Here is a 12,063-nt window from a genome sequence, read left to right as displayed (position 1 = left end):
CAGATAAGCAATAACCTCTTGCTGTTTCTGCCCTATTATCTCATTTGATGATCCAGACAGCTCTTTCTGGTTTTTTTCCCCCAAATATACCAAATAAAGTGGGCCTGTCCCATCTTTCCCGTCACCGAATGACAGGGAACTGAAAACAGCCCTTTGGTTCTATTTCTATGCTTCTGTCACTAATGGGAGAGGAGTCTATTTACCACCAGTCATCTCGGCATCACTTTAGCCTGAGTGTATTCTATTTCATCAGGATGTACCAGTTGCAGGATAAAGAGAGAAATCATGTTGAAAGATGACTGGATACATGGAGGAAAGAGACAGGTCCATAGTTTCAAACACCTAAAGAGACTTGGAACTCTAAGTAACCAAGGTAGAAGAGGCTTGGTTTCCCCCGCCTTTATTCCTTCCACTGTGTACATGCTCTTATTGGAACCCTGGGTAACCTAACCATTATTGATTCAATCTTTCTGTAGGAAGAAGAATTGAAGCAGGGAGTAAGTTATGTGCCCTACTGCAGGTCTTAACTAACAGTTGGAGGGGCCTGCCGTCCTGCCGTTTTTCTCATTGCTTTTGCCTCTAATGTATGTTCATGCTTCAGTTTGGAAAGAGAAAAAAAAAATTATACTAATTTGCTTCCTTTTCAATGTAGTGCTTGAATTGAGACACATAAAATTTAGCATTTTTTATAACTATAACTACCATCAACATCAAAAGAAGAGCTATTACATCTTTCAGAACAGGGGACACATTTAATTTGTTGGAAACTCTTTAGATCTCCAGGGTCTAAGTTTCAAACCAGTCTCATGCTTTTTCTGGGTCGTTGATCAGACCCTTCTCTTAATAGAAAGACACTCACCACAATTACTAATGGTCCGTTAGGTGGAACCCACTGAGGTTCTACCTCAGTTAGCACTCAGAAGCTAACCTCGACCTCCTCTCATCCTGTGAATGTTCAGTTCAGTTTCCATTTTACTGAAAAGGTGTAAAAACCAGCCAATTACATCTCCTCTCATTGCCTAATTACTGAGCCCTCTTCCCCACTGCTCACCATTAAGCGCTCAGTCTAATAAGAGAAAGACTGAACTCCAACTGTTCGCTTCTCAGACTAGAATATACCTACCATTGGTTGACGATCATCTCCAAAGAATAGGTAACTTTCAGCCTTTCTCTTATCACCAAGCACCTTTCTGCTCTGGGAGTTCACAAGGGGTTACATACATCTTCCCTGGAAATATGAACCCTGTGGCTCTCTAACTGTAGCTGAACTGAAGCCCTCTGTCTGACCACGTGGCCTGGTGCAGAAGCCAGCAGAGGGAGCAACGTGCTCAAAATACAATAAGAATAAAACAAAAGCAAAATAAAAGCAGCTTTCATTTCCAGTGCATGTACCGAGCTGTGTATGACAATATATCCCACCTGCCGGTCTTATCAAAAAGTTTGACATTATTTCCATGGATCCATGACAACCACAGCCTGTCTGATTTCAACGTACCCTTTCATTCTTCTGTATTCTCTTTCCTATTATTCATTGTGCGTGTTTGTGTGTAACAAAGAATGTTTGCAAAATGCTGGACACATTTTTACCCTTCATTCCCATGGTCTGTAAAAAAAAAAAAGGAAAGTGTAAAACGAATCTGTAATGTCAGACAATAAAGACAATGTATTACATTATTTGTACTTTGTGAACAAAGTTACTTCACTAAACTGAAGTCAAATTTTAATGAGACAGCCCCCCTGGGTAAAGGACACACATTTGCTGCCTGTATAATTGCCCATAAATTCATACCTGGGGTGTTGCTATTGTACATACAAAACACTTAGATCATGGTAAAGAAATATGCCATCTCATGGTCCTTTCCTGCAAACAGCCTCTTTTCTTCCCTGTCTCTTACTCAGCATGTGCATAGAAAATAGAAAGAAAGCTCAACTATAACCTTACTCCTCCTAGTGGAGGCAGAAGGTAACCACCCTGCAGTCAGTCAGCCTGGCTTTAGCCATTGTCCTTTGGGGACCCTCTCTCTTCCATTTCCAAGGCAACGCATTCTTGAAAGGCTCAGTGGACCAGGACGTTCGTAAACAGATGGATGCATAGAGCCAAACCATGGCAGCGTCCATTACTGCGTGACTGCCTGCTTCCCCTCCAGCTCCTCCCCCGCTGAGCCCTCAACAGCTGCAGCATCACTGAATGTCAGCCAGCAGTGGTTATCGCTGCCTAGGTTGTTAAGGACCACTATTGGCAACACCCAGAGATGTCAGCAATGCATTGTCTGGATCGGGGGAGTCTTTACAGTCTTACTCATGTCTTTGCTTATAGTCAAGCCTCTTTTCCAAAAGGACCCAAGGCAGCTTACAACTAACTAAAGACAAAAACAATGACTTCATAAACTAGAAATAGAAAAATCAAACACTAAAGAAAATGCAAATATGCTTATCTTACGGGACAGGGGTGTTACTCTGAGCTTTCTAGTAATGAGGCAAAAAAGGGAAAACATAGTTGGTAGTTTTATCAGAACAGAAATGTCAGTCCTCAAGGGGCCAAAGTTTCTGTCGGCATAAAATATAAAAAGGAAATTTCACTCAGAGCTTTACTGGAGGAGGAGTGAATAATAAAGCAGACGCATGCCGTAGTAGATTTCATGTGGCTGATTCTTATGCTGACCTTCAGTCAGAATTAAAGACAGAAGCCCATGTGTCCCAGTCCTGCAGAGGCAGTTCTACAAGGAAACAAACAAATGCCATCTGAATTTATAGACTTCTCGCAGTATAACATGATCTAAGGAGAGAATTTAGAAGTTTTAGTCTGGCATCTGCTTCTAAATTCTGTTTTTATTTATGAGCCTCTCCCCTCTGGGGACAGTCTCTTTGTAAAATCAGATTTAAGACACCACACACAACAAATTGTGCTTGATTTAATAACCTCTACTTGCTTTATCATAAGTCTGTGTGGTTCAATGTATTTTATTATACTGGTATATATAATTCCTACTTATACTGTTTCTTGTTCGAGGTAATGCATGAATTTATTCCCCTTGAGGAGAGAACATGAATTTTTTTAAAAAAGAAATAGTGCCTGTAATATAATATGATGATGATTATGGTCTCATAAGCAATAAATTTTTTTACAAACTTGAGTCGAAACTATCCTACCCTCTTTCTTCTTTGTGTATTTTTAAGATTTATTGAAGGAACCATAAAAAGAACACTCATAAAAAGTTTAATAATGAAGGCGGCTGGGATATAATAGCAGTGACGGTATGTTCCCGAGTTTCTAGTATCTTTCCAGTGCCAAATACCATGACCTGGTCTAAAGTCAAGTATCCTGACTTTGAGTTCAGAAAGTAGAATCTCAATAATAATTTTCTTAGAAAGATTACTGGAGTTAGCCCTGAGTTATGGTGATCCAAGTTCCTTACTCACAGCTCTAAGATCTTGAGTAAGTCAATGAACTTCCTAGCAATTTATCTCAAACATACTGATAATACATGGCTCTCAAACTTGTTGTAAAGATTCAAAAAGATAATGGATGTAAAAGCACTTTGTAAAATTCTCTGTGCATATAAGATATAAGGATAAATGTATGTATGTATGTATGTGTACACATATACATCAGAATATATGAGCTTTTCTAATTTGACCCACATTTTACAAACACACACACACACACACACACATATACTCTTTCTCACATAAGCTAAGTGTGTCAGTCAGGGGAAGAACGTCACACATCATTCCCAGTTCCATCTCCTGCTCTATTCTATTCTCTGTTTGCAACTGAATGGCCCAATTCACTGGGGAAATCGTGGTCACTTAGGTTCCTGCCTCTTCCAAACATTGTGAAATATGCACGGGTCAGAAATCATAGATTTTACCAGTTTCGGTTCACCTTCCATCGTCTCCCCTGCTCGTCCTCTCTGGTGGGCAGCCTATGGAGTAGTGAAGTGATCAAGAATGAATAGGGGTGGGGCTGATTCACATCAGAAGTAATCGACTGTAATATTACGACTGAAACCTGTGTTCAAAACCATACCTCCCCAGCCTCTCTCTCTCTTCTCCTCTTCTCTCTCTATTCTCCTCTTCTCTCTGTCTCTCTCCTCCTTCTCTTTCTCTCTATCTCTCACACTTCTTTTAAATTAGGGATTGTTAACTAATTCTCAAAAAGTAAAAACTGCTTCTCTGCTTAAAAACCCTTACAAAATGATCCTCTAGTTCAGGATAAAGGCTAAGCCCCTTTAATGACACTGGAGGCCCCCACACCTGGCTCCAGCTCTTTCCAGCTTCATCTGTTCCACTCCTCACAGCAAGCCTGGTGTATCAACCCCACTGGCTTCCCCAGCATGTCTGCAGTACCCCGCAGACTCCCCAAGCCTTTCCCTGGTACTCCAAGCCCTGGAATGTTCTCCTGCCTCCCACAGTGCTTCCTCTTTTCTGCCTGGAAATCTCTGCTGTAAGACGCAAGGCCCCTGGTGCCTCCTGTCTGACCAATCAGAATTAGGCCCCTCATCTGCATCCCCACATGAAGCCCTGTGATGATAATCAGGGTGGTTTGCAAGAAAGGATGAGAAGAGGGTTGGATGTCACTAAACAGGCGGCCACGTAAAATCAGGCAGGCCTGACTGCGCTGCATTCTCCACCAAACCCGAGAGGCTGACTTTCGGGGAGCGGGTGACCTGGGTGGGGGAGAGTCCACAGTACCACCTCCCCTTGTCTCTTGACCATCTGCTCGGCCATTCCTCCAGACGGTGCTGGTTCCACAAAGTGACACTGGGCACTTCCCCTGAAGCCTCCTTCCTTTCTGGGATGGAGTGGGCACCCCAATCCTTCCTGGAAAAAAGTCAGAAAATTTATGGATCTTGTCAGACTTTTTAAAAATTGATACAACAGCAGGTTGAGTGGATTCTCAGGGAATGGAGGGTAGAAATGAATTTTTCATTTATTCTCTGGGAAGAGAGCTATTTTAAATTTGCCAAGTATGATGAATGGTTTCCTTCTTCCATAAATCAACTCTCTCCTCAGGAATTTGAAATCTATATATTGATCCGCATGGACCATTGTCCCTTAAGTTTTTGCCCCATTAATCACTGAGTAATTTCCAAAAGAGGATGTGCACAGAGATTATTCACTCTAACTCTTCTAAAGTTGTTACCCAGCAGCCATGCCTCATGACCAGGCCAGAGGCCACAGTTCTCTACAGGATACACCTGTGAAAGTGAAACTCTACCATATTCACTCTTGCTAGTGGCCCAGTGAGAACAGCAGTCAGGAAGGCCCGAGCTGGTGTTCCCAGCAGTAAGTCTGAAAGTGAAAGTGTTAATCACTCTTCGTGATAGCATGGACTGTAGCCTGCCGGGCTCCATCCATGGAATTCTCCAGGCAAGAATACTGGAGTGGATTGCCATTCCCTTCTTCAGGGGATCTTCCTGACCCAAGGATCAAACCCAGGTCTCCCGCGTTGCAGGCAGATGCTTTACCATCTGAGCCACCAGCCAAGCCCCTGGTGTCTACTATGCCTCAAATTGGCCAGTGTGCTGACATAGGGAGGTGGGCCCTGATAACCCAGGGAGCCAGGATTCTACCCCCAGGTCTGGGTAAAGGCTAGTCATGACTGGGGAAAAGATGCAGCTGAATCTTTTCTTCAGCACCAAATCATCCACCTAATTTCTTCACACAGACTGCTTGTAATTGCACCAATTAGAGATTCATTTAGGAGATAGTAGCTGTTAGTCATTCACACATAGGTGTAATTTAGACTCAGTCAATTGTTTTTCCCTTAACGCATAACCACAGTCTGTTATTTTTCTCTTAACACAAGACTACTCATGGGAGTTTTGAAGACAGGAAACAGGCAGAAAGGAGTAGGGAAAGTTGGCTTTGGAGACATGGAGTTAAGCAAGGAGAGCGGAGGCCAGTGTGGTACCCAAAGGTGGCATGGTGCCCTGTGGTACCTTGCAGCAGCAGCCCTGGGAGCATCATATGGTAGAGAGCCCGGTGGCACAGGTGTGAGCAGGGCTGGCATGCACTGCAGCCCCAGTAACATCAGATACTGAAACACAAGCCCACAGCCCCATATCCAAAATCACTGGGTCCAGAGATGCTCCAGAACTCAGAATCTGGTTTTAGAAACTCAGTACAGTGCAGACACCACGTAAGTAGCCTCATAGCAGTTAGGAAACAACACGTGTAGCCCATTGGATTTCACATTTGCAGATAAGAGACTGGGGGGCCTGTGTTTCTGAACTGATTGATAAACAGCCCGAAGGCTCTTCTGCCACTCTGGCACTCACACTGCTCTCCATGAGCCGGTAACTAGAAGGTACTACTGCATGGCCCAGCAGAAAGCCCTAGACCACTGCTCCAACACACTCCCCAGTGCATCCTTGTCCTACGTCTTCTGAGCCTTTAGGTAGCTCACCCTTTCAACATTGGTGACAGTATGTTTTGCAACAGCGATGGAAGCATGCGAAGGTTGGTCCCAGTGCCCACAATCCTGAGAAGTAGCTGTGGTGATGTAGGAAAACCCTGGCCTTGTGGCCTAAAGGCCGAGGGTCCGTTCAACCTCTATCCTTCACTAGCTCAGAGACCTTGGGTAAGACCTAAGCCTCAGCTTGCTAACCTGAAAAATGGGAGTACTCATACCTCAAGTGGTTGTTGAGAGGACTAAGTGAAATAGATGGGATTAAGGTGCTTTCTAGACTATCAGTTGCTATTGAGACATAAGCTACTATCATGCCTAGCTCTTATTAGTGAGATAATAAAGCAAACTAAGGCATGCCAATATGCTCTAGAGACTATAAATTGCATAAAAGAGTGGAGTTCTATTATTATTGTGAACCTCCTATCACAGAAGAGGATGTGACTTCCAGGGTAGAGAAGGTAACCCACCCTGTGTAGCCAAGAGAAGGCTTCTTTCTTCCACCCCCCTGTCCAGCTTCCTATGGCCAGTCCCTCCTGCCAGCTGCATCTGGGTCCTTGGTAAAGAAAACAGTTGAGAAGGGGCAAGGAGCCCTGCCAAGGGCCCTGTCTTGGAAAGGATGCACAGGAGGGTTGCCAGGGAGAGGTGCCTGACCTCAGGGGAACTGACCAACACTTGTCTCCCTTAGGGACCCTCCACCAGCCATAGGCCATCCAGGCCATCCACAGCCCAGGGCAGGCAGAGCACCTGGGCTCAGGCCCCAGCCCAGACACTCTAGCCCCATCTCCTGGACAATTGTTTTCACCTCTCTGAGCATTGTGGTCCATGAAGGCACATTTAACATAATGGGACCTACTTCAGTAGGTCATGGAGAGACACCAGTGGGAATGTATGTGAAAACCTTTTGTACATGGTGAAGTATGACTCAAAAGTGAAGTCACCACCTATTGGTATGAGATGCAGAGAGGTGTCCAGGTAACTCATCAGCAGAGGAGTCTACCGTAATGACCTTGAGCTGCCCAAGTTCGCTAGGGGAAACCAGGTCCGTCCTGGAGAAGGCTGGGGCAAGGGGCTGCAAAGCATCACCAGCACGCAAACTTCACTTCTCTGGGCCTCATGGGCCACTCCAAGGTACTGTTCTGAGTGAAAGAGTGGAATCCTCAGCGCCTCAAGCAGCACATGAGTTATTTTCTGTTTTGCTTCATTTTTAATTCTAGATTTTTCTCAATTTATAGATTTGACTTTTATGTGTGATGCTGGAGCCCTGGAAAGCTAACAGCATGGCATTTTACAGGATTGATGTTGTGTGTTTTAACTGCAAGCAGCTGAACCCGCAGCAAAGACCTAAATGGAATACTCGAGAGCGCTGCTTTGGTGGTGCATGTCTGGGGTTTGAATGGGGTGATGATGAATCTCTGGAGCTTGCTGTGAAACAGTCCTCACTCTCCCTGGCCAGCCCCAATGGGCTGGAGCGCAATTTATGTGAACATCTAATCTGTTATATATGCACATCTTACATTTTCATGTTTGTGCTGACTTGACTGGCTTTGTAAACTAATTATTAAAACAGATAATGATTCCAAGAGACCTCACTGTAGAGCTGAACCTATGAAAATCAAGGTGTGACAAGTCTCAGAATGATTTCCTGCTGAGGGTTGAAGTGAGGAGATAAATGACTTTAAAGTTGTTTTCTCCTTTTTCTTCACTCATTTTTAAATCCCACTGTTCTGACTGCTAGAATATTGCTTTCTCATAGGTGAAGAGAAAGACAATCCCTATAGGAAGCATTACCCCCAAACTGGAAACCAAAATTTCTATGTTTCTCATCCTCATTTGAATCCCTGAATCAGAGCAGTTCAACAGTCAACTTTTCCTGTAAAGTAGGGACTAAACAATTTACACCTCATCTGAGTCTTAATTTGAGACTTAATACATACAATATGGCATGATATGATAGGCACTATAAATTATCCTCTGCAGATGATGGTAGGACAGACTGGTTGAAAATTTAGGAAGAGCAATATACCACATCCATCCCAAATAGTCTCTGAGTTTATATTTAAAATTTTTCCTAATGTCTTTTTATTCTGTATAGATCTTCTTTCAAGGAGTAAATAAACACCTTGAAATTATCGCCGCTTAACAGTAGTTTCATTACATGGGCAAACATCTCATATATTACGTAGAACAGTGAATGTGGTACTAATAATCTCAGCTTTCAGTTTGTAACCCAAATTTCAGACCATGTCCAGTAAGGTCCTAAACTGCACCCGCATCTCAGGTTGAGCATTGCCATCCCCATGACCTAGAACTTCAACTCGCTTTGGAATTCCATTGTCACGGTTTTTAACATTTAACAGAGGCACTGGGAAGGGCATTTGGCATCTTCTTGGGGAAAACAAATTAATGACTTGCCTTGTCTCTCCAGACCCAGGGGGCAGGCTCCCCCCGCTCCTCCCCTAGCCACACCATCAGCAGGCCCATCCCCATGCCGGTGCGGTCCGCGTCCGCCTGCTCCACCCCGACCCACATGCCTCAGGACTCACTTACGGGGGTAGGGGGAGACGTACAGGAGGCGTTTGCACAAAGTAAGTGGCATTACTATTATTATCATTATTACTTTGCTGTGTTCTGCTTTATATGACCAAAAAAAAAAGTCACCAAGGATTGTGTGTTCTACAGTTATCAGAGCCAATACCAAAGATGTTCTAGACTGTTCTGTGGCTTGTGTCAAAGCCAGGCCTGCAAGACCTTTTAGCAACTCCCTACGCTGATATGTTCATCCCTTCACCATCTTATCTTTTGGCTTCTCTTGCCCTGCCCCATTTTCTTTAATGAGCCTTTGCTCCTTAAGGGAAAGGAGAAAAATCCTTCCAACAGTATCCCTAGGAAATTATATGAATGTAATCCATTTGAAAATCCTGCAGGATATTTCCGGCTTCTTTTTACATGAAAGGAAACTCAAGATTTGAGAGTAAACAAACCCATCTCTTTAGCACAGAGGCAATCGAAAAGGATGCTTAGTCACCTTCCAGATGCCTTAGAGAGTTGACTCATTGCCTCTGTGCTCTGGGGCTGGGAGGTGAGGCCCCCACAGTTCACAGAGGAGGGCAGAGAGTGATGGGAGATGACAAACAGCCTTCTCCCACCCCTGCCTCTTCTAGCGATGTATGTGCCACGAGGGTGTTTCTCTTCCTGCCGAAGTTTATCTGTAAGCCACGTATTTGAAATCTTGAGCCTCTTTTTCAAACATACTATGCACTTGGCCCTCTACTGGGCTCCTTGCCCGGCTCCCAGGCCAGCACACAAATATCCTTTCAACCCTTGCTGTTATTGTTCAGTTGCTCAGTCACGTCCAACTCTTTTGCGACCCCTTGGACTATAGCGCAGCAGACTCCTCTGTCTAGGGGTTTCCCAGGCAAGAATACGGGAGCAGGTTGCCATTTCCTTCTCCAGGCGATCTTCCCAACCGAGGGATCAAACACAAGTTTTCTGCACTGGCAGGCGGATTCTTTACCACTGACCCTCCAGAGAAGCCCCCGTTTGAACCCTTAGTGTGATGGAAATCTCATAATAATCTTTCTCAACCACAGAGAAATATGACCTAAGTTCCAAGTCAGGGTACTTGGCATACATCTTCTGCCCATGTCTTGGCAGCAGGAGTAAGAATCCTCACCCCCTTTTCTACCCCCTGAGGACTTTCGGTGCACAGGGTTCCCATTCCCAAGAGGTACCTGAAATAGTCAGGCGAGTTTGGGGAGCTCTGCCGGGAGCCGGAGGCTTAGATTCTGGAGACCAGAATCTGATGCACTTCAGCCCAGGTAGTGGCTACAGCAGTAGCAGCTGCTGGGAAGGCACAGCTCTGGTGGGGAAACCAGACTTTTCATCTATAAGGGCAATACTTTAGTAGGGTGATCACATGTGCTGTTTTACCCGCAACCATCCCTGTTTGTGCCAGGTCACCCTGTTCTTTTTTTTTATTTTAAGATTTTTTTTTTTTAATGTGGACCATTTTTAAAACTTTGATTGAATTTGTTACAATATTGCTTCCATTTCGTTTTGGTTTTTTGACTGTGAGACATGTGATCCCCAACCAGGGATTGAACCCGCACCCCCTGCATTGGAAGGCAAAGTCTTAACCACTGGACCACCAGAGAAGTCCACATTCTTGTTACTAATAGCACCCCTTTCACTTGTAAAATTGTCCCAGTTTGAACAATAAATTGTATGAATCCCCACCAGTGGCCATGTCTTCATACATCAAAGGCCATTGCCCTGAACACAAAATTTTTTTTCAGGAAATGAACCAAAGCACTTCTGAAAAGAAGTCTTGGAAGTTTTCTTGCTGTAGAATTTCAATGGGAGTGATAAACAGCATAAAAATTGGGGGGAAAAGGAGAATTTTGAATTTTTTTCCCGTTATCATTCTTTCCTAAGGCTCAAGAAGAAATTTAAGAAATGACTTGCTAGTAGCAGCAGATTCCATCACAAACACCATGTCCTCTCTCGTGAAAGAGTTAAATTCCGGTAAGTCCCTGGTCCCCTCTTATCTGTCTGCTCATTGCAGAAGGGCCCATAACTTCTGTTAGGGACCTGCTCATAAAACACTTAGGTGCAATCTTTTTAGCTGAAAACTGTACATTCTTATCTTAAGATGTTTATTGTCTGAGTGAGAAATGTGAGACCATCTTGAGTTTAATAATTAAAACTTTGTAGGTAAACTTTTAAGAAAGGCCTCTGGAAATTTCAGAATTATCTTCAAACCTTACTTGTTGTTGTTTGGTCTCTAAGTCTTATCCAGCTCTCTGCGACCCCATGGACTGTAGCACGCTGGGCCTCTCTGTCATCCACTATCTCCCAGAGTTTGCTCAAATTCGTGTCCATTGAATTGGTGATGCTGTCTAACCATCTCATCCTCTGCCACTCCCTTCTCTTTTTGCCTTCCATCTTTCCCAACATCAGGGTCTATTCTTAACTTTATTTATTACTCCAAAAATAGCTAATAACTCAGAATTGTATAAAGAAGAAAATAACATTTACTGTAAGCTAAACTACTCTGGTTTAACTATTCATTTAATGTTTCATATTTAGGTTGATTCCAGTTATTTACAATTAAAAACAACTTTGCTGTTTAAAAGAGATCTTCTCATTGTCAAGTAGATAAAGATTTTTTAAAGATCTATGCGGCATTTTGTTGGGATATTAGATTTTTTAGTACTGTTTATATTTTGCTGATGAAAAGACTATAAATACATGCTTAATGCAGAAAGTTTGAAAATGCAGGAAAGAATAAAGAAAAATATTAAAATTGACTTGTAAATCCAGAATCCCGTGGGTATGCCTGTGGCTGATTCATGTTGATGTATGGCAGAAACCAGCATTATATTGTAATTATCCTCCAATTAAAAATAAAATTTTTTAAAAATCCAGAATTCCAAGGTAGCCACTGTTAAATATATCATGACCCAATTTGACATGATGCTGAAGTTAGTTTATAAGGTCAAATGTCTTATTTACTAATTTAGACCCTGTTAATTTGGAATGCATGGCTATTTGAATGAAGCTAAACTGAAATTTGGGCTTCCTAAGTGGCTCAGTGGTAAAGAACCTGCCCACCGATGCAGGAGACAAGGGTTTGATCCCTGGGAGAA

General features: G+C 43.3%; 1 protein-coding gene across 5 annotated transcripts in view; it reads left to right on the top strand.

Moving 5' to 3' along the window:
• The window catches only part of DTNA (dystrobrevin alpha), a 311,634-nt gene that overhangs the window by 285,955 nt on the left and 13,616 nt on the right, over positions 1-12,063 (top strand). For all 5 annotated transcript variants that reach the window (XM_052660451.1, XM_052660449.1, XM_052660448.1 and 2 more), the window contains 3 exons: positions 477-497; positions 8,841-9,000; positions 10,850-10,939. In XM_052660451.1, coding sequence (XP_052516411.1) covers positions 477-497; positions 8,841-9,000; positions 10,850-10,939 — 271 coding nt within the window. The remainder of the gene's footprint in view (positions 1-476; positions 498-8,840; positions 9,001-10,849; positions 10,940-12,063) is intronic.

Source organism: Budorcas taxicolor, chromosome 22 (assembly GCF_023091745.1).
Source record: "Budorcas taxicolor isolate Tak-1 chromosome 22, Takin1.1, whole genome shotgun sequence".
NCBI lineage: Eukaryota > Metazoa > Chordata > Mammalia > Artiodactyla > Bovidae > Budorcas > Budorcas taxicolor.
The sequence above is the reverse complement of the archived record's forward strand: the minus strand, read 5'-3'. Positions and strand labels throughout refer to the sequence as shown.